Raw genomic sequence first — 27,291 nt, forward strand, 5'->3', positions numbered from 1 at the left:
AATTATCCATTTTTTCTAAAGTTGTCATTATTTCTTTGTTTATACATGTACATCACATCTACCTCCTTTCTTCCTTTTATTTTTTTAGTTTTAGAGTGTAAGTTGACGGGATTTAACTGTATTTTTTATTGTAACTAGTGTACATTAAAGGATTCGTTAACTTTTTATTTCCACATTCATTCCACATGTGATAAGTACTTCTAAGGCTATAAAAGATGTTATGGACAGTTTTGAGATTACGACACGAATAATGGCCTATGCACATAATACTGCAGTGAGCCATTCTACTTCACCGAGTTAACAATTTTCATTGCATTAGCTTTCTATTTTTTTAATCCAACATTTCATGTGTTAATGTTATAAAAAAATTTAAGTGCTATATTTGTAAGTTACGAAACGAAAGTTCAGTCTGATAGCAACCCAACATTGTCTAACAAATACAATAACACTCACACCCCAGTTATGAACTATTAACATTTACCGGACATCGTCAACAGGTTCCCTGACTGTATGACTAGAGAAAATCAGTTTAAATACCTGTTTCCTATTTCTGGAATCTGATTGCATGTAAGTCTGATGTATTTTCTGTAAAAGTTACCTCTACAAATAGTATTCTTAGAATTTTTACATAAGCTTGATGATTAAAAGCGCCACAGATGTGCACTAACTGGCATTTTGTCTACATCATTGCAGAGTTGATGCAATCGTCTACTTCTTAATATAATATAATATATGACATGTCGTAGAACTGTCCTCCCTCCTTTCTCTCCTCCACTACCATTTGTATTGTTATTTGTTAGATATGCACTTATGGTATCTTATTAGCATCTTCATATCAGTTTCATACCTTCATGCAATAACAACATGAGTGATTTCTAATCATCTCATACTTTGAATTTGAGCCAGATGTTTCCTCAGTGGTATACTATAATGACAATCGACATTGCATAAGTTAATAATTTCATATAGCATTGTTACTTTTACAACAACAATAACAACAGTTTGATTAGAGAAACTGTCGACTTTTTAGATGTATATAGGATTCCCCCCCCCCCCCCACCTCCCACTCTTTCTCTTTGTTTTACTTTCGAGTCATGACTTCTTCACAATGTTATTCTTACACATATATAGATGGTGGTGGTGGTGGTTAGTGTTTAACGTCCCGTCGACAACGAGGTCATTAGAGACGGAGCGCAAGCTCGGGTTAGGGAAGGATTGGGAAGGAAATCGGCCATGCCCTTTGAAAGGAACCATCCCGGCATTTGCCTGAAACGATTTAGGGAAATCACGGAAGACCTAAATCAGGATGGCCGGAGACGGGATTGAACCGTCGTCCTCCCGAATGCGAGTCCAGTGTGCTAACCACTGCCCCACCTCGCTCGGTAACATATATAGGAATGGGCACATTAATAGCTTAGCAAATTGAAAGTATTACAACTACAATGAAACAGAATTAGTGTTCTTTTTCATAGCTTTTACGCAGATCTTATTATCATTATCTTTATGTGATTGCAACTCCACGAATACCACTTCATATCATCCCACTAAAATAATATTTTATGTATTCTGAGTACAAGATAAGGAACTGGTATTAACTTTACAGGGTGTAGGTAGAATGTATCTCTTTCTTCTTTGGTTTTTCATTTTTTTCTGCAGAAGTCATCAAACTATATAAATGTATAATGGCTATATTATGATAGTGACAGGTTGCTACTCACCAAATAGTAGAGATATTGGGTCACAGATAGGCACAAGAAAAATATGGTCAAACAAGTAAGCTTTTGGTCAGAGAGGCCTTAATCTGAATTAGAAAAACACACACATACACACACACACACACACAGACACACACACACACACACACACACACACACACACACACACACACACACACACACACACGACCACATTCTATGGCTTCTGAGGCCAAAGGACATCGTCATGTGAGTTGCGTTTGTGTGTGTGTGTGTGTGTGTTGTCTAATTCGCATCAAGGTTTTTCTGGCCTAAAGCTTACTTATTTGACCATCTTTTTTGTGCCTATCTGTGACTCAGCATCTCAGCTACGTGGTAAGTAGCAGTCTATCCTTTTCATAACGTAAGATTGTTGACCTCTGTAGAAAAAAATGAAAAAACCAATGAAGTACAATCTGCTTACATATTGAGAAGGTAATACCTGTTCCTTACTCAGTAACACACACATACAGACACATATATATTTGTCAGTGTGTGTGTGTGTGTGTGTGTGTGTGTGTGTGTGTGTGTGTGTGCAGGTTGACTTTTCAGTATGTATGGAAATGTTTGCACGCACAAAGTACAGGTAATTTGCTGATGAGAATTCCTAGTCCAATTTTGCTTGATCAGTAATCTGTATAAAGGTATTTTGTTTCTAGGAACACCCTACAGAAAGTGACTGTAGCCCCAACAGGCAGCCATGCTCTGTAATTATAAGGACAAACAGTAGTATGGGAGAATTCCTTGTTTGTTTTAACAATATGTGTCAAATGCACACGAGGAGCAGTATGCCCCAGTTGGTCAATCACAGGCACCAGGTAGCTTTTCCAGCCAAGACCCAAGGATGAACAGATTTACTAGAGCTCTAACTCTCTTCCACTTGCATCACTTCTGAAACTCCTGGTGTATTTTGCAACCTCAGTGCTTCATTTACACAAAGTTGCACCATGAAATCCTTGTAATTAGGTCATTTTTCATACACATTGGCTAGTTTTATTTTCTTACAAGTTGTGTGCGAGTTACAGTAAAATAATGAAAGCTCCATAAATATTTATACATGTGAAAGATGTTACGTAACTTTTCGATGCCTTCCAATATTATCTCCCTTTTTTTAAATTTTCAGCATACAACAAAAAATCACCCTAAATATGTATTGCTTTTTTGCGTCCCATATTCTTCAGTTTTCGTTATCTGCATCTGGATCATGTATGAGAGAGACAGTGCTCAACCGAATAAAAATAAAATTTCGATGCGTTATACATTCCTTCCACAATGAGTCTATAAAACACTAAAGTTCATTTCACTGAGTCACATTATTTTGGCATTGTTGGTTTCAATATTTATTACCACTCTTCTTACATTAAACACACATAATTAAAAAAATGTCTGAAGCACACAGTAAAACACAGACTACTTATCCATCATAAAACATGAAAGACTTGAAACATTTTGACTACATCAATTTAGGTAGACAAAATAATTTTCCAAAAATAGATTTGTTTTTAACAATATTTAAATGAACTAAAAGCAGGGCAGTCCTATAGGTCCACCTGGTAAAGTTGTCCTTTATTATCACAGCCACTGCATTCAGTACCTGAAATTAAAAAGAAAGAACCTGCATAAGACGTCATAAAAAAACTGAAATGCAAATACACATAATAAAGAATGAACTCAGGAGAGTTCAGGAACAAAGAATATATAAAGGAAAAACACTCAAGTACTCTTTTCTTAAATTATTTTGTTTGTTTACTTATACAGAGCCAAGACTTAAACACAACTATGAGGTGCTACAATTTTTTGGTAGCAATGTTGATTTTAATGAGGAAATGCACACGGCACTTTCAATATTTGAAATTTCTTGTTTGTCTCTGCGAAACTGTTTGACTTGCAGATACCTACATAGCATGTAACATTAAATGATAAGTTACTTTAAAAGAAACATAGGTCACATTGTGTAACATTTCTTTTTCCATGATGGAATTATGTGTGGTACTTTATCTTGGAATTCTATTTCAACCTTATCCACTTTCTGAACGTGGCTGTGAAAAATGCTAAGTTGCGTCGCGGTTTGGCATCCACATTAAACTGTAGGTCACTCTATGTCTGGCTGAGTAAGTCAGTTCATGTATCGGAGGAAAGAGAATGTCACCTGTAATAGGACTAACTCTAGAAAAGCATTGTGGTGTTCAAGTCAACCTTTGGATTTATGTTACATCTCACTGTTTAAATGTGACTGCTCCTTATGTAAATCGAATTCTGCACAGTTTGTTCCGCCTGAAGCTGCTGAATGACTTATACAGTTATTCCAAGATTTTACTGTCACTGAATATCAATTAATTTCTCCAAAATAAAGAAACGTAGAACATGTAAACAAAATGGTTCAGATGGTTCTAAGCACTATGGGACTTAACATCTGAGGTCATCAGTCCCTTAGACTTAGAACTACTTAAACCTAACTAACCTAAGGACATCACACACATCCATGCCCGAGGCAGGATTCGAACCTGCGACCGTAGCAGCAGCGCGGTTCAGGACTGAAGCGCCTAGAACCGATCGGCCACCGCGGCCGGCTGCAAACAAGAGATGCATGCATTTCTGGAACAAAATTAGGTTGCAGTTGTTTGTGCACTACCGTACTAGTGTCCTGTAAAATGTGACAAAATTGGTTATTTCATTATCTTTGGCTTCAATGGGGAAATAAATGCAGTTTGCTTCTGGAGAATGTCAAGGAAACCACGGGAGACCAAATATCAATAGAGAATGGTACGAGGGTAAGATTGATTGTCATTTCTGCTTGAGTCACCCTCTATTTACACCAAATATGAGCAACCTTTGGTGACCCGTGGGCTGGCTTGAGTTACATACTGAAGCTCTCGGGCCGTCTTTTCACGTAACACAGTAGCAGAGCTCCTAGCGCATATAGTCAAAACTATAGCTCCCATGACGCTAATGTTTACGGGGTAATGCACCGATATGAATGCCACACTTTCCGCGACACGCCACATCACAGCTTATGTCTTGATAAAATTTTGGACACTTTACCTTCAAGACAAGAAGAAGATGACTTGCCTACAGAGTTTTCGTAATCTGTCTTGAAACATTTATCTGTGTAATATATATAAAGGGGAAAGATTGTTATGTTCTTGGACGATTTACACCAGTTTCTACATTCAGATTAAACAATTATGAAAATTAATGAAAAATTAACGGCCTAACAAACGAAATATATCCCGGTGAACTAACTACAATTTCTATCGTGATAATAATTTACAGTGCCAATTCCCGTCCTGAAGATAGTTCATCAGACGTCACTAGATCGCGGGACGAGCGAAAGCTCGAGATTTTGACAGAAAGATGATTGCGGACTCTTATTTACTGACATCACTTAAAACTTCCGGGCTAATAGGCCTTGGTCAATGTATAAAACTTTCTCCTAACGTTTCCTCTATGACTGCGGGAGACTTATTCAAATAGATCGATCGTGGCATATCAGCCGGGTTGTTGTAAGTGATGCCAGTACCAACCATGAAAGCTTGCACTGTATGGTCTTCTTTACTGATTAGATGCCGTTGTTACATATTCAGTGGAACAAATCTAGCCGTGAAGAACCTATTGCCGAACGTAATAAAGGGTACCAACATCACTGGTTACGTGACAAGTGAAGACGTAATCATTCTTGCATTCCGTTGATACCCAGTGATTTAAATATGCCCTTCGATTTACATAGACTGCAGTCTTGCATGCGGCTTGCATTCTTTATGCTTGTCAACAAGGCACAGTGCCATTCACCTTGTTTGGCAGGTATTAAACATTCCGGACAACGCCGGTTACTGCAACTTGCGTAATATGAAGCAGAGTAGTAGCTCTAATTTTATCTCAGTCAGTTGCTCTCTGAATTTAGTAAACAGTTTTTGAACTGCAGAAGTTTAAAGTTGAAAACAGGCTTCAGTAATCCCGTTTTACTGTATAATTCGGGAAACGCCGGAATTCGAATTATTCCTAAAGTATTTCGTTCTGAAGTTATCATTATTTTAAACATAAGTTGTACACATTATTTTCCTTGGAATACGAAACAGAGTTAACATCAATGGAACTACCTGTTCTCTATCAGATACAAAGAAAAGAGATTTTGTTCACAACCGTAGTTCAGCAGCTGCAGAATAATTTCAAAAAAGATAAAAAGTCAGTCGTCAGCTGCACAGAAAAACATTCACTTGGTTCACTTTACGTGTTTTGACAGTTTAAACTGTTATCTTCAGAAGTAAAATAGACTCAGATCATTCGTAAGCCAGCGTCGAAATAAGAATTAGGCGGTAGTGTAATTTGCTACAGAGTCAATAAAACAGAGTGACATTTCTAAAAGTATATGATACGTGCGATGAGTGGCAAACAATTAAATGTCAAATTTCGCAACGTACATAGTATGTGCGAGAAAAGTCAGCCAGCAAACTTTAAACATAAACTGAAGATGACAGTTTAAACTGTCGACACGGGAAAGTGAACCAAATAAAGGTTTCCTTGTGCCACTGACAACTGACTGTTTATCTTTGGTGAACCAAGAAAAGTTTTAGTATGAACACTTTCCGACGTAATGTTAAGCTAATTGAAAAGTGTACACATTTTACGAAGTATAGGCACTGACGAGCTTTGAGTATTCCAAACGTCGTCCATGACGCAACGGCGAGTTGCGGCTATTAGCTTAGCTGTAGCTTACATTTACATCCACGGCAGAGCTGCAGCAGGTCCACCTTCAGCTCCACCATCGGCTTGTGCTGCACCTACAATGACAAAAAATCATACATACTCTTATAATAGATACGTCTGTCGATCTGCACTTAACACACAACCACAGTCAACAAATTTGAAGTAATCTCTGGCGCAACAGATTTAGAACATAACAACACGAAAAAGTAACCTAACTCCATAGAAAGGAATTTTTTCAGACGGCCGTTTTGATCATCTTTTATCAGACTACTCTTAATTTTTCTTGCACATATGAAGCTGAAAACTGGAAAGTTTCTTAATCTGCGGCCCAGCCATTGTATCCGGGAACCATTTCAGCAAATATCTCCAATTGTATTTATAACCGATGATTTTCAGGACCTACAAAGAACCATCGCTCGCATTTGGTAGAAGCATAATGACCTACACACAATGCAAACTGTATTGGAATAGCAGTTACCAATCACATGTGTTGGAATAGCTCATTTTTTTTTCCAAAAGTGAATGGTTTCGGCTGGTGTTTAGGATTGTTTCTGTATAAGCTTGTGTATTTTAATATCATTTCTGTATAAACAGGTTAATAGAGAACGTACTATAAACACCTTTCGTGCGAAAGGAGCACTCTGACTGTAATCCGTAGGTGATGATTTGATTAAAGAAATAATGAGCTTCCAACACTTGTAACTGGTTGCTGTCAGGCCAATACAAACTGTAACAGTAGAATCCAGGAGTTTCTTCGTCAACGATGGACAAAGTGTAGTGACACATGAAATCATTTGGTGTGAAGAAATACTACGTGCTGACAGATTTCATGATTTGACAGAGGAGACCACCACAGTCAACAGTAAGAAACAGACGAAATTACACACTTCATTCTGCATATGCAGGAACTTACTAACAAATGCACGTTTGCTAAAGGATAATGTAAGAGACTGCTTTCACATGTAGGGGAAAGAGTAGTACCTACAGGAAAGTGTTTCTAGGAATACACGATGTATTTTGGTCGGTATTTCAGTTTAGCGACTGATTTTAGAATCACATGAAGGAATGCGCACTACAGACAGTCATTAGCAGTTCCCGTCATTTTCTACAGTTTTTGTTGTTGTTAGAGATGAGGTTGTGTTATGCCCTGCGTTTGTAAATATTTCGCGTTTAGCCTACGTTTGTAAATATTTCACGTTCGACACGTTTAAGTGTTCAGTAATAGATTAAAGCTACTTGAGATTTATTGCTAATTTTTCAGGCACAGAATTTACGACGAGTAAAATGCTATATATCCTTATAAGTATTTATATAACATGTGAACGGTCTAGCACGATTTCGTCGGTCGTGCACCGTCTTGTAGCTTGAAACATTTGATAGTTGCAAATGAACTGAGTTTCTTTAATCTATTAACAATTTTTCTCTTCTAGAAAATAGAAATTTGTGTTAGTTTCCGGTAACTTCTATTTCCAAATGTAGTTAACTAGTAAGTAGTTTTTAATGAAACTTCTGCTTAATTTGATTTCACTTGCTGATTATTGATGTGTAGGAGATGGTGGTGGTGGTTAGTGTTTAACGTTCCGTCGACAACGAGGTCGTTAGAGACGGGTTAGGGAATGATTGGGAAGGAAATCGGCCGTGCCCTTTCAAAGGAACCATCCCGGCATTTGCCTGAAACGATTTAGGGAAATCACGGAAAACATAAATCAGGATGGCTGGAGACGAGATTGAACCGTCGTCCTCCCGAATGCGCGTCCACAGTGCTAACCACTACGCCACCTCGCTCGCTATGTGTAGGAGAGTAGTAAGGTAACCTATAGACTATTAAATACAGTATTAACAGCTATGCTTTTAAATTTCACTGGAATATTTGTTCCTCGGTTCATGACCTTAGAACATGTTTTCACGTTTGGGAAAACCTTAATTTTCCGGGGTAATGTTCTTAATTTCAGATAAAGACTGCGTACCTTCATTTAAACATGGAATAAGAAAAGATATTAAATTTCTCTTACAGGGCTCGCAGAGGCAAAAGTTGAAAAGTGTACCAAGGTACAACACTCTTTCTTAAATGCTTTTGTGGTACATTTCTATGGAAGTCAAAGTTTGGGCATTATACATATTATGAATTACAGACCCGAGCAGTCTATGACCTTAAACATAACGCTAAACGGAAATGACGTGAGAAGACAAATATTACCGGGAAGTTAGATGAATGAGGATAAACTTTATAAAGGATCAGCCACACAGTGCAATTATTTGTATGAAAGTAGTAGCTGTTCTCGAGTGAACAGATATCATTGATGACAGTGCAACTTCTCTAGGATAAATGATAATTAATTGAAATTTGTGGTACAGAATAAAACTGGCAATCCGTCTGAGTCATCCAGTAGAAAGTTGTTACGTGCTTGCCAATGAATATCTGTTAACTCTATATAGACACCGACGGAAAAAATCGCAACACCAAGACGTAGTTGTACAACATAACCGGAAGTTGGTAAACGTCTTTCTACAGACCAGGCTGCAGATCTCCACGTGGCACTACCGAGTAGGAAGACTATTGTGTCGGGCACATGGCTCTCGCGCTTTATACTGCACCTGCAGCAGCTATTTGAGCAGCACTTGGCACCACAGTGACACAATGAACTGCTACAAACCGATTATTTCAAGGACAGCTCCGAGCCAGACGCTCTGTAGTGTGTATTCCACTGAGCTCAAACAACTATCATTTACGACTTAAGTGGTGTCAAGCGCGAGCTCATTGGATGGCAGTGTGTAGGTCTGTTGTGTTTTCTGATGAAAGCCGCTTTGCCACAGTGCCAATGATTGGTGTGTGTTGGTTAGAAGGACGCTAGTTGAGGGTGAGCTCACCTGGGGTGAGCATGACAGCAGTGTATTTAGCATGACAGCAGGAGCACTCTCATGGTTATCCAATGCAATCCGACTGCAAATCTGTAGGTCAATATGGTGATTCCACTTGTGCCGTCATTCATGAACAGCATCCCAGGGGGTGTCTTCCAGCAGGATAACGCTCACCCACATAACCGCTGTTGTAGCCAACCTGGCCTACAGAAACTTGTCATGTTGTCTTGACCTTCGCGATCACCAGATCCAATCGAGCACATAAGGGACATCATCCACGACAACTCCAGCATCATCCACAAACAGCGTTACCTGTCCTTGTATTGACCGACCAAGTGCAACAGGCATGGAACTCCATCCCACAAACTGACATCCGGCACCTGTACAACTCATGCACGTTTGCATGGTTGCATTCAGCATTCTGGAGGTTACACCAGTTATTAATGTACCAGCATTTCACATTTGCAATGGCTTATCTCGCGCGTATATTAACTTGTGATCTTACAATTTTAATCACTCAAATATGTTACCTACACGAATGTATTCCCGAAATGTCATTATTCTACTTTAATTATTTTTTGCTGTTGTAACTTTTTTGAGTGTATATATGCCGCTAACATACGAACTGTTTCTCCTTTACATCGTAACATTTCTATTATTTCTATATAAAAAACCTATATAGCATATTTGCATCTTCACTGATGAACTATTATTAATGCTTTTGTGTGAAATACAAAACTTGGCTGTGGTGACAAAGTGATACAAATTAGTCACGTTATATGGACGGGCGTTACTTTTACTGATTTATACAGATCTCATGCACTATCTGTTTTGAAATATTATTAACTTTTCCGTTTGAAATGTACAATCTGCGATGTGGTGACAGAGTGAATGACAAAGCCAACGAATGTGCACAGTATATGAAATTTACATAATTGTGGCAGAATGATCTGTAGTGTAGCCCGAGGTGTGGGTTAGGTTGGAATGTGATAGTTTGGTTGTGAGTTGGTGAAGCTAAGAAATGTAGAAGTGAAATCAAGGTTGTGGTGGCACTGACCTCTAACTTATTGAGTTCTAGATAGATTGGAAGGTGAAAGCATAAATGTGTAATCTGTAGCGGACCCTAAGCACTAGATTAGACTGGAAGGAGAAAGTTCGGTTCTGAATTCTGGAACACAATCAATATGAAACTGGAATCTGGGTTGTGACAGACTGACACGTAGAGTAGTCAGAGATGTAGGTTATATTAGAGGACGATAGGGTGGTTATGAGTTGGCGAACACAACATTTAGGTTGTGGTGAAAGACTAATCTACAGAGTAGCCCTTGTACAAGGGAGCATTGAAAGGTACTAGTTTGGCTATGATTTGGTGAAGTCAACGATTTTCAATGTGAAATCTAGATTGTGGTGACGGACTGGTCTGTAGTGTAGACAATGGTCTAAGTTAGTTTGGAAGGTGACAGTTTGGTTGTGAATTGGTGCAGTCAACATCTATGAAAATCAGTCAACATCTATGAAAATATTATCTCATTTCTGATAACAAACTGATTTGTAGCCTAGCCCAAGGTCTTGATTAGGGTGGAAGGTAGTGAGTCGGCGAAGGCAACGAATGTGAAAATTAAATCTAGGTTGTGGTGAATGACTGATCTGTAGAGTAGTTCGAGTTCTAGGTTAGGTTGGAAGGGGACTCTTTGCTTAAAAGATGAAGTCATTGTCGTACCAGACTGATCTGTAGCGTAGTCTGGGGTTTATCTGAATTTGGAACATGGAAGTGCGTCCATAATTCTGCAGTATATACTCTGACGAACCAAAATTTTTGACCACTTTGCTTATCCCAGCACGCTTCCAGGCCAACCCAAACTTCCACATGTCTCGGTGTCAATAACCCTTAAACTCCCACATTTCGTGATTCCAGAACAGAGAAAGACAAATATTTTATCGTCAGTTTAGCCTGTTGAGGCGTGGGTACATAATTGATGGTTAACTGATTTTTCAGTGTTGTAGGATTGCCTTAAGGGGCTAAAATCACAATAAGATATTCGTCTTTCCCTGTAGGGAATCACGAAATGCGCGAGCAAAGAGTGGTGGACTGCAGGACATATGGATGTTTGGGTCGGTCCTGGAAGCATGCTCGGATAGCTGTAGTGGTTAAGGCGACCGCTCGCGATGAGCGGGAAATCTGGTTTTATGACGTGGTCCAGCACGAACTTTCATTTGTCTCAAACAGCTAATGTCAATCTGGATTCGCAAAACGCGTTTCCATTTTGTAGTGTTTATCACAGCTATAAGCGTCAGAACGGTGTTCCGTCAGGTATGCTTGCAGGTATGACGATATAATATTTCTCTCTTCCTGTACGGGAATCACACAGTGTGAAAGCGTAAGGGTTGTGGATTCCATTACATGTGGAAGCTTAGGTCAGTGCTGAAAGCATGTTAGGATAAGCGAAATGGTTAAGGTGACCTCTCACAATAAGTGGGAAAACAGAATTCGAGTCCCCGTCCGACACAATTTTTTATTTATCACAAACAGCTGAATTCACAAAATGTGAATCCATTACGTAGTTTTTATGTTTGATTTAGAATGATCTGTGATTACTTTACTTTAATTTAGGTATTCGCTAATCATGCTGAAAACATATAACGAATTATAATGAATCAACAGCCTCCAAACAATCACTGGCTATGAAATTGTATCATATTAAATTTCTGTCCCATCACTTCAGTACAAACTGGACTGATACTATGAAAATCATTTCCCCTCATACAGTGCGTGTATCGAACATTATTAAATTCGTGTGTTCTTACTGTTTCTTTAAATTGCTTTTAATGTGTTACTTGCAGTAACAATTTCTAGATGTTATTTTATGAATAGAACTGTGACACTGCAGCACCAAAATGGAATGAACGCTTTTGTTGGTTGGTTGATTTGTGGGAGGGATCCAGACAGCGATGTCATCTGTCCCATCGTATTAGGGAAGTATGAGGAAAGAAGTCGGACGTGCCCCTTCAGAGGAACCACCCTGGCATTTTTCCTGGAGCGATTTAGGGAAATCACGGAAAACTTAAATCAGGATGGCCGGACGCGGATTTGAACCGTCCTCCTCCAGAATGCGATTCCAGTGTGCTAACCTTTGCACCACCTCGACAGGTAACGCTTTTGTAGAGATACATATACAGCAGTGTGTGGCATACTTCCACTATTTAAAATCTATTTCATCCACATTATCAATAGATGATTCTGCTTTCAGCTTTAAGAGTAAGTTCGATGTGTTAGTCACAGTTTTGATGCAGCAATATGTGACCTAAAGTGAACCAAGGGCAATGTAATTAGTGACTACGTTTCCAATGCGGAACCTATGACTGGGTTACTTACTTTCGAAACATTGGAATAACTATGACGAATGCTTGAAACATTTCTAGTCCATTGTCAAGTATCGGTGTGAAACAATAAGACGAGAAATTATCAACTGTTTTAAAGGAACAGTTTCGTCCAAACAGTTCGAGAAAGTTTTAGGTCCCTTGTGCACATCATGAACACATCCACACCGCAAAATAAACTATATACAGCGATCGCAAGGTAGGAAACGTTGTTAGCAGTCGTCGGTGTAGGCAAGTCCATTACACGCCAACTGACACAAAATTCGGATTGAAATTTAAATGCTCCGGCGGTCGCGACGCAATTTCTGCCACGTCACAGTGAGGAACGCTTAAATTCTTACCAACGAGTAGTTGTGCTAATTCTGTCACTGTTTAATATAAACTGTAGCCTTTTCATTTTTTCATAAAAATACTCATCAACAGCACCAGAAAAAAACGAATGATTTACGTCACAAGGCGTTTCAATGGAGAACTATTAAGAAAGTTGTGAAAGGTGTCCAAAGGATAGCTGCACTAATATTAAAAAGACGTTACATGAAAGGAGAGCTACTAGATGAGCAATGAGAGAGAATCAGAACTATCTGGACATCGTACAGATCGTGTTTACTAACGCGAAAGAGGACAATGCATTTACAAACTGCGTTTGTCCAGAATTTAAGCGTTGCCTACACAACAAAGTTTCCTGTGGACCTTACCTTGACCTGGTAGCGCAGCCATTTCTTCTACAGCTGCTAGCTGCGGGACTACTAGAAACAAAAGGAAAAAACCATATTTTGGAACTAGCACGGATTACGTGAAAATTATATTGCATATAAGAAGCTATATTATTTATGTCTTACGAAACTCTAAACACAACGAAGGAGTCTGCAGACCATACCTTGCTGTCCTAGTGCAGCCGCGTTGGGTTGGAAATTTACTTGTTGCTGGGCAGCTAGAAAAAGAAAAACATCTTTTGGAACTAGAATAGACAGGTAAACTACGGCATCTCACACAGGAAACTGCTAATTCTAGAATTTAAAACTGTAGGCAACAAAATTATCTGCATACGTTACCTTGCGCTCTCTGATCGTCATTGCCGGCCTGTGGAGTTACTTGTCGCCGTGGTGCTAGGAAGAGAAAAAAACTATTACATATACTGATGCAAACTTAATAAAAATGTGCAAAACTATGACTCTTAATGTGTATGTGAGGTACTTAACAAAATTGTAAGATACGGAGCAGGGAACAATGTTTAGGTCAATATGTGAAGACGGCCATTCCTATTACTTCTATGGGTGTAGTTATTAATCCGTTTCGAATAACAGCACATATTATAAATTATTCACGTGTTGCTGTAGCATCCGTGTCCAGAAAGCTTGTGCAGTGGTACTTGATTCGGGGACAATCTGCTAGAATCTTGGCGACAGAACTTGTTGTCACCCTTAGCATTGGCACATTAGTGGAGATCACTTTCTCTCATAATGTTCCTAATCACCAGACTTTCTCCCAATATCCTGGAATAAATTCCAAATTTCTGAACACTGCGGCCCCATGGCCCCATCCCCCATCTGCGCTACTGTAGTGTAGGCTATGTGTTTTCATGCTCTTCCTTTAATCTGATGATCATCCACGACACTACACTCCAACATTCCACAGTCACCCACACCTAAGAGTCATATTTGAGACACATTATTGACGCGTAACTAAAAACACCTGCTCAATGAGTATGAATGAAGAAAGCCTTTCTGATTCCCTAGACTTAGCTTATGTCCCACGCCATAAACATTATCTTTGGTGCAGCGCAGAATACATAAACACTCTTGGGTACGGCAATGGGTCATTGTCATCCCGGTATATAACTCAGTGACTGTACTATACAAATCAACGGATGTACCGGCTAATGTGAAAACATCTCAAAGCATCCGACAGCATCAGGAGTGCCAATCCTTAAAAATGATGCTCGGAACAGATCGCAGAATCAAATCGACTTTGTAAAGGTCATCATCGTAACATGCAAGGAAATCTTCTCTGACAACATATTCTTTAGTGGCTAAATATGGATGCACAGCATCCTGAAGCATCTGGGATTATGTTCCAAAAACATTTCAGTGATTACAATTGGAGGGATAGTGGGCATGATGCCAACGGAGAATACTGATTATCACTGACAAACACGAATTTTGCGAAATGTGTTCATCCTCAACAGTAATCATTGCTTCAGGGAAGATTTAATCACTGAAAATATTCTCTTCTTCAATACATTCCAATAATACAACACACAATCTCTAGCTGCTAAAAATAGCTGTTTTCTGTCTGAAGTTGCATCGTTTTTCAGCAAAGAGACAAAATTCCCATGTCCCCATGCCATGTCCAGCTCTTCCTGCTTTCTCCACACCTCACACTTCACCGTCGAAGCTTAATTCAGCACGGAAAACTTACATAGACTTTATCGATACCTAGAGAGTGGAACCACTGTGCCTGACGTCATTGAAACCTCAGATAAAAGAAACATGGCTTAAACGACGGAGTGGCTAGAAAAAAGTGAAGAATTTTAATGCCTTCGATCTTAGAGCGTCTCAGAGTTTCATTGGTAGTGACGTAACTAAACTCACCAAACAAAAGAATAAACATCCAAGTGCGCACGCGCAGCTGAATCATGAGGTCTTTACAGACGCCTCTACGTAAGTACTGTATAAGGCAGTAGCGATCAGTGAGTTACTAATGTTACAAGCGGACATTGTACGTAAACGTGAATAAATGTAGGGATGTGACAAAATGGCAAGAAGTGGCAATCGAGTTCGGCAGTGCCCATGTCCATACAGTGTTCGAAGTTGGATTTGTTGGTGTTTCGCGGCAGACTGTTCAACGTGTGTACAAGCAGGGGTGGAACACACGTGGCCACCAAACACGACGTCAGAATTGTGGTCGAAAGAAGATCCTGACGGAGAGGTACCGGAGACGCGTTTCACTGCTTGTGAATCAAAATCGCATCCAAGCCCGACAGGAACTGCTGTAGGTGGTGAACGAAGGTATATCCCAACGCGTTAGCGAGAGAACGTTGCGACGGGAATTGCTTGCAATGAACATTTGGAGTCGGTCACCTCACAGGAGGGCATTGCTCATACTGGCACATAAAGACGACAACAGCAAAATTTGTGGGGCTGGAAAACTATGTGACAGGTTTTCTGAGCACTTCCCCGCTCTATTACATCTCGATTGGCCTACAAAATCAGCTGGCGTGAATCCCACATAAAATCTGTGAGACATGTAGGAACAGCGGGTAAAACGCCAGCATTAGCCTCCCCGCGATTTGTTGGAATTGTGTGATCAAAGCCTTAGCGAGTGGCTTAATCTGGATGCGATGTACCTGCACAACCTCGTGGACTCACTTCCTAAGCGAATCCAAAGCAGGGGAGGAATTAAACAGTAGTAAATGATGCTTGTAATGATGTCTCTGGGGGTGCCTAATTGTTTTTCTGGTGAGTTTACACCCAATGCACAGGCTGGACCTATTTCCAGTGGTGTAGCAGCACCCGGTATCTGTGTCCTAGGAACACAGACCAATCGCTGAGAGCGTGTTTGTTTACATGGGGGTTAAACGGCGAATAGAGTCTGTGGAAGTTTTAAAACGTTCGACACACTGATACCAACAAGGGAATTGCAGTACTTAGCGTGATTGAGATTGTGTATTTTGAAAATTTGTGGTAAGGTGTTATGGGACCAAACTTGTGAGGTCATCGGTTCCTAAGCGTACACACTAGTTAATCTAACTTAAAGAAACTTACGCTAAGGACAACACACAACCCATGCCCGAGGGAGGAATGGAACCTCGGCCGGAGGGGGCCGTGCGGACCGTGACACGACGGCCTAGACCGCGCGGCCTAGCAACATTGTGTTGCTTCCCTAGTTCATATGAAGTGATATTTCGGGGTAAGTTTATTATTTATAATTTGAAAGACTGACATTCTATTAAATAATTGTGTTAATTTAATTATGCTAACCGTACATGACATTAAATGCAACTTTCTTATCACGCATTCAGTATTAAGGTTAGGGGGTTATCATTTAAATAAACGATAAATATTTTTTTAAATGCAGTAAAATAACGGTAATGTCCCGTAAGATAGACCAGTTGGGGATAAAGCACTTTAAGCGTGGAAATGTTACTTCAGAAACCAAAACTGTGCTTTAGAGAAGTTACGGAAGTAGTTGAAGACACCCCAGAAGAACTGGAAATTCTGAGGTCTGATGCTATAAAAACTTTCGGGACTTTTTGAGAGAGCCACTGAAATTTGGCAACAGCTAGACATCTCAATCTTGGTTTCCAGGGTGGTTAAGATCCGAAAGAAAGGATCAAACTACTTTATGTGTGATCTTGAACAGTACTACTGAGGAGCGGTCTTTATTCCATTTTAGATTGTTCTATAACAGAGTTTTAAAGTTTTCAGAAAATAAGAAACTGCTGCCTGGATTTTCTTCTCTGTTCCCGATTTCTACCAGTGAAGTACTCTTCAGTTGTGAAGTACGAAAAGAGGCCAAGGCTCTGATCGAATTCCGCACTGAAGATACGGAATGCGGGGTTGAAGACGTTCTTGCTGAATTAGATTTATGGCGAAGGAAATCTGTGAAAGAAGATTCTAGACCTTCATCTGCCATGGGAGCACTACAGTTAACCAACAAAGACATGATTCAAAATATCAGCAACCTTCTGAAGATATTAGTCGCACTTTCTGTAACTATATCTACAGCAGAAATGTCATTTCCACTTTAAAGAGAATCAAGACATACTGTGAAATCCAACAGGACAGGCGAGTCTTGTAGTTTATTGTCACACATTAAGTCAGATAACAATTATTAGATTATTGTTTATTGATATTTACACGTTCTAAAAATAAATAATTTATGCTGCTGTATCAGTTGAATTAAGTTAATAATTGTCTTTTATCCTTTCAGAGAATACTAAATGGATTAGCCCTCTTGTCCATTTTTCGTTCAGTATCTATTACACCACTGGAAGGAGATAACCTCGCAAAGAGAAAGGAGGAACTGGATATGTCATTATATAGAGAAGATCCTTGTTATTTCCCGGTGCCGATGTTAAGTGCTTTCTTTCGAGATCGACTATAATGAGAAAGAAAGAATTTTAAGTGGGGTGTTGCGTACCTTGCAGTTTACAGGCGCTAAATACTCACGATACGCGTCAACATCAATACACGTCGCAGTTTTTCTACTACAGTGCTTTCATCTACATTCGTTTGTATCTTTGACGGCTGAATTCCATGACTTCTGAACGACCGCCGAACGACTGTCGTGTCCTGCGATCGCCGCCGGAGAAATACACACGCTCGCCGCATCTATTGACGGAGCGAGTGTTGTCTCCCCTGTCGAGCTATCAGCAAGAATAAAACATCGTCTATCATCATACCGGCGACCCCTGGGCTGAGTGTGCCATGTGCCTCGACATGGCAACGAGCTGTACTCACCAACAAGATTTGGGTTGGTTTCAACTCAGATTGGCGTGTATGAAATTGCACACTAAGAACTTGAGTGTCGGAGGCACATGGTTACGAACGTTCTATAAACTTCGCTATTGACAAGTTTAAAGGTGGCTGTATTGTTTATTTCCACAAATGTTTTCTATTCATTACTGACATTATGAAGTTTCATGTTAACGTACGTTACCATTTAAATGGCAGTAGAAGTGTTTTTCTTTTTAAAACCCATTTGTGGTAACTGGAATCATCCTTGTTCCTAATATTGTGAGTATTGAGTATTTTTGGAGGCCCTATTTTAACTACACTGCGTTTCCTTAACCTCTGGCGATTACTATTTGATATTGTTTTCCTTTTTAAAGCATCTAACTGGATTTGAAATAATGATGCACGCTATATAATTGATTTAAAAAGACAAGTGTACATGCGGCCACAAAGCTGAGACTTTTAGGATTTTTTAATTTTGGAATTTCAAACTGGCTAGTGTGATAATTAATTTTGACAGATTCTGTATAAGTAGTTTTCTTCTGTATTTTCTTTAGGTGGCCGTGGTTTGAGGTCTCTATATGCGGTGTATTGTATTATATGGTTAAGTGGGGGGAGGGCCGGGAAGAGGTGTGATTGATTTTAACTTGTCGCTTAAGATGTTATATGATTTATAAAAACGTTTCCTGAATGTTGTTTGCACACCGCTCAACCTGGCAGTACCAGTCCCATCGCCAAAATATCAGAATTTCCAGTAGATGCAACCTGTGCTCCAATTACAAAGGGCGAAACAGTTTAGACAGTTCACTTGCTAATCTTTTGCGATACTGATCTGAATGGACATCTTGTCCTTGAACAGACTCGCCCCCGCCCCGCGGAATGAAACAATTATCTACGATCATGATACAGTAACCAGTCGTATGCCAAGTAAATTTTGTTACCCTCATATTCTTCAAGTGAAGAAACAAATAGTGAAGAAAGGGAGTAGCTCACACTGTAATAGTTACCCACGTAATATAATGCTCTCGTAGTATCTTAAGAAACATCAGAAGCAACGAAGTCATTTAATTGAAACATATAATCCACAATCATAAACTTTAACGTTCGTTCACGTGAATGTGCAGTCCTGTGTTCTGCACTTGTGCAATTTTAATATCTCTTTATATTCTACTAATTATCCCTGCACAATTCTATGAGTGAATTACGTTTCCTACTTAACCATGTATATACTCGCAGAATCGATGCGCAAAGTAGTACAGTACTATTACTATTCCATGAGCGCATAATTACTCTTTGTAATATTCTCTCTGGTGTGTGTTGAGAGGACTTATAGGATTTTCTCCGAGCCGAATAGCCGCATTGAATAATTGTAATTTTGCTATCGAGATTGCTGGAAGAAAGAGATTGAAAATATATTTTATGCTACTCAAGAAAATATATACTGAGCATTTACATCAAAGGTGTGTAAGGAATTGGAAATTTGCACGGAGGGGTCGTTTCGTTGGTAATCAGAAGGGAACTTCCGATGAATTGGAAACGAACCTGCAACTATTAGATCCAAGAGCTCCATTATTTCATAGGATGATTAAACTCTATCTGAGCAAACTTTCCGCCTGATCTGAGGTTTCACCACTGACTACGCAACGTAAGAAAACCAAGACATTTTATTTACACAGGTTTGCATATCGCTTCGAATCATCGAGACTGCGGACAAGGAGAGTCATCGCCCGATTCTGATTAAACACGTAAAGCTTAATTATAACTTTATTGAGCGACTGTGATGACTGTGATACGGCTGCCTATGAATGAGATCATTAAAAAAATACTAATAACTAATTTTCCTCCTCACCAGCAACCAGTATAAACACAATATTAATTAAAATTATACAATAATAAAAGACAGAGAATTTTTGTAAACTGCAAGCGCTACAATATTTGAAATTAGTAATATGTCTCCGCCTAAATGGAAGATTTTTTTAAATAGTGACGAACAAAAGGTGAAAAAAATTCTGACTCATATATCCGATGCAAAGAGTGTGCATCTACTTTCAACTTAAGCCATTGTGAGGTGAGGGGGGAGGGGGGGTAGCGCTGATTGGATATATCACAACAACATATAATCCGCGAAAAACAAAAGAATGGTGGGGTGCGGTGCGAGCAAGTGCTTCTTCTAGCACTTTTTTTTTCAGCTGTTGAAGGAGCGTTCGCTTACCATACTGTTCAGTACAAACAGTCCTTCAGATCAGTGCTGCTAAGCTTATACCTTATCCATTGGACTACTGACACAAAATTTACTTCTGGCCGGAGCAAAACAGACAGTTATATTAAACGTTTTAACCTCATTTTCCACTTCTCAACTAGAAACTGGTTTAGACAAAGCTAATTTTATTTCAGTAATGATGGATGAATCAAACCGTTTCCACTGCTTGTTCTACGCGATCAGTCCGGAACCGTGCGACCGCTACGGTCGCAGGTTCGAATCCTGCCTCGGGCATGGATGTGTGATGTCCTTAGGTTAGTTAGGTTTAAGTAGTTCTAAGTTCTAGGGGACTGATGACCACAGCAGTTGAGTCCCATAGTGCTCAGAGCCATTTGAACCATTTGAACCATTTGAACCATTTGAACCACTGTTTGTTACACTAGCCACTGAGAAGCGCATCTACAGCGCACCGGGCCGAACGCCGCTGCGCGGCTCTACTGCAAAGAGAAGTTGCTCCTTTGCCGCAGCTTTAATCTGCTGCTGCCGCCGCGTCTCCGTGTTTCTGGTTCCGTCATGGAGTCTGATGAGCAGGGTGCCTCTCTTTTATTTCTCTTAGCGAATAACAAAATGAAAAACAGATAGTTTAATAGTAACTATTTCCCGAAGGAAGAGTTATTAAATATTTACTAAAAAGATTGGCAAATGGCTCTAAGCACTACGGGAATTAACATCTGAGGTCATCAGTTCCCTAGACTTAGAACTAGTTAAAGCTAACTAACGTAAGGACATCACACACATCCATGCCCGAGGTAGGATTCGAACCTGCGACCGTAGCAGCAGCGCAGTTTCGGACTGAAGCGCCTAGAACCGCTCGGCCACAATGATAGGCTACTAAAAAGACAGCCAATTTATCAAACTATACGGCGGTTACAGATAGTAAACATATACACGATATCAAGGCAGGTGACTGCTTCATACACCACGAGAATGTCGGCTTTTTCCGCAACAGTAAATCCCATCGTCCACTCACGACCTACTGCTTGGACTGCCAGGCGCTGACTCGCAAGTCGCAATGCAGTCAAAGAACACACAAGCTCACTGTAAGCAAACATAACAATGTCGTATCAAATGCAACAAAGCTAATTAAGATGTCAGGTAGCAACAACGTCACACAAGGTCACACAACGCTGTGGGCCTGACCTCCAGCAAATACCTAATGACATTAAATGAGTGATTTATTGATGTGTTTAAGAGTTCATTTGTACACCGTGATTACGTGCCAACCGCGCCGGGCACCCATGATTTGGATTGCACTGAGGATTGTGTATTCAGTGCCACGTGAAGAATAATAGCGTGTGACGGCATTAATAGGCGACCTGTCATGAGTTAACCGTTATTACTTTGTTAGACGAAGGGAGTGACTGCCTCATTGGTGCTGTTTAGACAAAAGATATAGAACATTAACAACAAAGTATGTACCGATGGTTGCTACCTGACATCCGGGTTGAATGGCACCAACAAGTCTCGGTGTGGGAACTTTTCAAAATACGATATCTCGTAAACGACTTACACTAGAATCCGGCAATAAACACCACCGACATTCTAATTTACCCTACTTTTTAGTCTATTAATGTCAATGGGCATTGTTACATTGAAAAAGAGTGTGTTTGCACAAAAATACACTTCCTAAGCGTTATTACATTCTGTTGATTGGTTAACAATACGAGCCCCTTACTACCAACTCATTCTGAGAAAACCGCACTACAATAGCAGTCACCTAAGACTTGCACCGTAAATATTGCGGAAATGGAAAGTGTTGTTGGTGTGCTATAGCTCTATTCAGTGTGGTCAGAAAATGTTTGAAACGCTTGTAGGGATGTTGCAGAGCAGGTTGTACTGAGATATGAATGTTACCAAAAAAATTCGATACGTTGCTCCGTTTCAGGTTTATTTAGCATTGAAGTTAGCCAATCAGATAGTCGCGCGCATAAATTCAAGCTTCAGCTAACGAGACAAAGCACTCGTTGGGCAACACCGCCCCTGTCAGGCCGCTTGAGTGTGACCGCGCGACGCCCCGATTGGCTAAATTCTACGCTAAATAACGTGGAAACGGAGCAACGTATCGAATTTTTTCCTTAACATTTATGTCTCAGTACAACCTGCCCTGTAACATCCCTACAAGCATTTCACACATTTTCTGACCACCCTGTATATATCGATGTTGTCTTGCGTTGCAGATAGCATAAAAGTTTTCATTGCCGAACGTAAGTCTTGTTTATACTGCAGAAGTAGCCGCAATGAAAGAAGTAATTATGTTTGGAGCAGGAAAAGAGAACAAAATATTTATTCTAATCGACTCTAGAAGTACTCTGGAGCAATTAGAGCACTCGAAGTGAAAATCTGATAATTGCTGTATTTATGACGTGGAGGAATTAATAATGACAGTTAACAAATAAAAAGATTGTTCATCTAATGTGGGTAAAGGGGCAATCTGGTATTCGGCGCAAAAAAGTGGCAGATGATATAGCAAAAAACAACATCAAAGAAGGCGATCGACTATTTGCACAGCTTCTATTTTCCTACTTTCTCGATTTTTCAAGAAAAGAGGCATGCGAGCAATGTGAACAAGAGTGCCAAATATAGCAGCAGAGGAGGGGGTTCTCGTTCGCTTCAGTCAAAGACACTATTCCGGCAAATCCGTTGTACAGCCAGAAGAATCTTCCGCGGAGACACGTGATATCACTTATTCGAGAAAGGTTGGGATCACATGGTTCCCTGTATACCGCTAGCGGACTGGAGTGATAGACGCTCGCCGGCCGTTGTGACCGAGCGGTTCTAGGAGCTTCAGTCCGGAACCGCGCGACTGCTACGTTCGCAGGTTCGAATCCTGCCTCGGGCATGGATGTGTGTGATGTCCTTAGGTTAGTTAGGTTTAGGCAGTTCTAAGTCAAGGGGACTGATGACCTCAGATGTTAAGTCCCATAGTGCTCAGAGCCATTTTGTAGACGTTCCTGCTTGCAGCGATCTTCCAAGATCTTAACCATGTCACTTTGAGGTGCTCTAAATATGAACCACATCAAAATAAACTGTATGGAATCACTGCAAAAATGTGGATTCCCTTGATAGTAAATATTAAAACACTAATGAATGATAACAACGTTAGCTGCAAGAAGCGGATATAAGTCTCTCACGTATTTCTATAAAATAGTGGTAAACTTCAGATTTAACTGTCTTCACTAACCTTAATAAGCCATTCTAATGGCTGTATTGATTCCAGCAAAAAGCCGATAAAATTAAATTAAAAAAGCTGGAGAAGAATGAGAGACATGATTGGCCTTTTTAACAAACCATTCTATCATGGGCTATCGCAAAAAGAGAAAAAAAGAGAAAATTAGTTATATTAAGGATCCCACATGGAATAAGCAAACAGAGGACGGTTATGATTCTAATACTGCAAATAATGCAAAAATGCTTTAAAGATTTTTTATGACCTTCATGCTTGTGTTAAAAATGATGTACTGTACGCATATGCAAGTTACAAACATGTAACGTACTTAACACGTCAGGTACAAACAACCAGAAACATGTGTTATGGAAAAATCAGTAAGGCATTAGTTGTAATAAATATTTACATCAACGTAAGGAAAAAAAAAGATAATCTACTAACACTGCAGTAACAGTGGCGATATTTTTTTGGGTGCAAACTGTTTTTCCATAGATTGGAGCAAATCTGCAACCATATTTTTAACAATTATCGCAATAAGTGCTACCGAAAATGGCTAATGAAACTAAACGCATGGAGGGAAGTTAATGTACAGATGCACGATACTAAGAAGCTTTATTATTTGTATAGGTAAGATTCAGATAAAATGTAAATGGATACAACTGGGTAAATTTGTAGTTAGAAACCAATAAAGCATACAAGAGGGAGCGAAGACGAATTTTTTGGTAGGGGCAATTTCTGTGACAGTTACAATTTTAATGCGAATACTGTAGATTGTAGCAATGGAAAAAATTCGCTGCTTTCAGTTGCAGTGCACTTGATCTCTTTCCCCCCATTCTCTCTTTTTCTGCCTTTTATGACCCACTTTGCACTACCAATTCTTAATATGAAACATGTACTTTTACTTTAAATGACAGGTGCAAGCCACAGATCAATGGGTTTTTCATCTAATTAAAGTTATTAATTAAGGAAATAGGTTGATAAACACAATGAAAAGAGAGAATTCTGCAAAAATATAAGTCGAACGTGGTGTTTCGATGAACATGTTTCTTCACGTTTGCATAAACTATCAAGTAGCAGCGGAGTAAATGATGATGGTGATGTTTGGTTTGTGGGGCGCTTAACTGCGCGTTCATCAGCGCCCGTACGAAGTCCCAACTCTCTCACAGTCCAATTTTTTTCGCAGTCCAATCCCGCCACTGTCACGAATGGTGAGGATGATGATGAAGACTACACAAACACCCAGCCCCCAGGCACAGAAAATCCCCAACCAGGCCGGGAGTTGAACACGGGACCCCGTGATTCAGAGATAGAAACGCTAGTCACTAGACCACGAGCTGCGAACACGGAGTAGATGAGAAACACATATGAAATAAACATTATATGTTTGTAATTCTTGCCTAATTTCGATAATTCAGTAACCCTTACACGGTAGTAGTGGATTATTTTCATTACACTAAGTGTGAAAACGCACGTAACGCATGCAACACATTCAGCTCTCGGAGACTGTGGATTGAATACGGACAAAGCACATTCAGTTCGCTATAGTTTACGATTTAGGACGCTATAGCTCTAGCCTCTACAACAACTGTGTGATCTTTCACGCTACTCCTTAGAGTTTGTCCAACAATTAAAATATCCACAAGCCTTCACATCTTAACGAAGATGGTGACGATGGTTTGGCTCCTGATCACGCGACAGGCAGTTCATTAGCACCTGAATTGTTTATCTGCTTATTTCCTGTGACTGATGTTTGTTACATATGTAATGATACAGATGCGCGCTGTTCAATATGCAAGTGCTTAAGTGGTACAATTATGAGAATTAAGACTTTGTTAAAGATATATATAAAAAGCACTGAGTAAATTGGCACATTTGTTAATACCCTGAACTCTAATTCGGAGGGACGCTGGTTCCGATCTCCGTCCGATCGTCCAGATATGGGTTTTTCGTGGTTTCCCTAAATAACTTAGGGCAAATGCTGGGATGATTCCTTTGAAAAGGACACGTGCGATTTCCTTCCAACATCCCTCACAAATCAGAGGATGATCCACCATAAAACGAAAAGCAAAAAGGATAAGGAAACAAACCTTAAACGTAATAACCGGTAACAGAAACACTGAAACAGCCTAGCTAATTGTTTGAACAGAGACCACACAACACACAAAATCCTATTTTTCTATTGCTTATTTTCAAAAAAGAAAACATAGTGAATTAAAATGTCGAGCGCCGATGCTGGTACGCCACGAACACCACTCACTGAGGTGGCCTCCCACTAAAGGATACAATCGTGTGTCAAAGGACAACGCCGTCAATGTGAAATTCCAAACCTTATATCTGTAGAATACTCACCAAGAATGTTGCAAAAACGGGTGAGAACTCGCCAGTAGCGAACACGTGTCAAGCGGTCTTTCTTCTCTAGCCACCAACGTGGGCTATCCGGCAGCCTGTTTGTGTGAAGCTTCGACAGCTGCGACTCAAGCTCTTGTTCTGAAATCTCACTTTCTGGAGGCTTCTGAGCAGTTTCTGGCCGCTCAGGACGTACGTTCTCGTTCTGTGGCGCTTCATATGCTGGAGGAGGTTCTTCAGGCTCCGGGCTGCTCTGTGTATCAAATTCCTGATACTCCGATACCCGCTGCTGTGTGGCAGTACCCAGCTGTGGCAACAGTTGGCGTCGAGCTCGTCTTCGTTGCTCTTGTTTGGAAGTACCAGGTTGTGGCGACATTTGGCGTCGAGCTCCTCTTGGTTGCTCTTGTGTGGAAGTACCAGGTTGTGGCGACATTTGGCGTCGAGCTCCACTTGGTTGCTGTTGTCTGGAAGTACCAGGTTGTGAAGACATTTGGCGACGAGTTCCTCTTGGTTGCTGTTGTTTGCAAGTACCCAGCTGTGGCGACAGTTGGCGTCGAGCTCCTCTTGGTTGCTGTTCTTTGGAAGTACCAGGTTGTGGCGACATTTGGCGTCGAACTCCTCTTCGGTGCTGTTGTTTGGAAGTACCCAGTTGTGGCGACATTTGGCGTCGAGCTCCTCTTGGTAGCTGTTGTTCGGAAGTACCAGGTTGTGGTGACAGTTGGTATCGAGCTCCTGTTGGTTGCTGTTGTTGGCAAGTACCAGGTTGTGCTGAGAGTTGGCGTCGAGCTCGTCTTGGTTGCTGTTGTTTGGAAGTACCAGGTTGTGGCGACGTTTGGCGTCGGGTTCCTCTTGGCTGCTGTTGTTTTGATGTACCTGGTTGTGACGACATTTGGCGTCGAGCTCCTCTTGGTTGCTGTTGTTTGGAAGTACCCAGTTGTGGTGACAGTTGGCGTTGAGCTCCTCTTGGTTGCTGTTCTTTGAAAGTACCAAGTTGTGGCGACATCTGGCGTCGAACTCCTCTTGGTTGCTGTTGTTTGGAAGTACCTAGTTGTGGCGACATTTGGCGTCGAGCTCCTCTTAGTTGGTGTTGTTTGGAAGTACCAGGTTGCGGCGACAGATGGTGTCGAGCTCCTCTTGGTTGCTGTTGTTTGGAAGAATCAGGTTGTGGCGACATTTGGCGTCGAGCTTCTCCTGGTTGCTCTTGTTTCGAAGTACCCGGTTGTGGCGACATTTGGCGTCGAATTTCTCTTGGGTGCTGCTGTTTAGAAATGTTGGGTGGCGGTGACGGTTCGCGAGATTCCAGTCGATTTGGCAATAGCTCTCTGTCAGAGTCGTCAGTGCCGCTATCTACCACCTCGGCTTCGGACTTGCCGCAGATACTCCCACCGC

At 40.5% G+C, this 27,291-nt stretch overlaps 1 protein-coding gene across 1 annotated transcript; it reads right to left on the reverse strand.

Annotated features, from left to right (window-relative positions):
* Positions 1-3,060: 3,060 nt before the first annotated feature.
* On the reverse strand, positions 3,061-27,291 carry LOC126298273 (protein FAM186A-like). Its single transcript, XM_049989572.1, has 6 exons — positions 25,906-27,291; positions 13,727-13,780; positions 13,552-13,605; positions 13,370-13,420; positions 6,448-6,511; positions 3,061-3,327 (listed from the first exon to the last, which is right to left on the reverse strand). Exons 1-5 carry the CDS (start codon positions 27,131-27,133, stop codon positions 6,450-6,452), a joined length of 1,449 nt encoding a protein of 482 aa, XP_049845529.1. The 5' UTR covers positions 27,134-27,291; the 3' UTR covers positions 3,061-3,327; positions 6,448-6,449.

This window comes from Schistocerca gregaria, chromosome X (genome assembly GCF_023897955.1).
Source record: "Schistocerca gregaria isolate iqSchGreg1 chromosome X, iqSchGreg1.2, whole genome shotgun sequence".
NCBI classification, from domain to species: domain Eukaryota; kingdom Metazoa; phylum Arthropoda; class Insecta; order Orthoptera; family Acrididae; genus Schistocerca; species Schistocerca gregaria.

Bases quoted from the DNA above. Each gene is read 5' to 3' on its own strand.
- LOC126298273 (XM_049989572.1), bottom strand. From the start codon at position 27,133: ATGTCGCCACAACCGGGTACTTCGAAACAAGAGCAACCAGGAGAAGCT. The intron at 13,421-13,551 runs GTATGGTCTGCA...TTTTGTTTCTAG, and splicing joins GGCTGCACTAGGACAGCAAG to TAGTCCCGCAGCTAGCAGCT. The intron at 6,512-13,369 runs GTAAGGTCCACA...TTGTCATTGTAG, and splicing joins GGCTGCGCTACCAGGTCAAG to GTGCAGCACAAGCCGATGGT.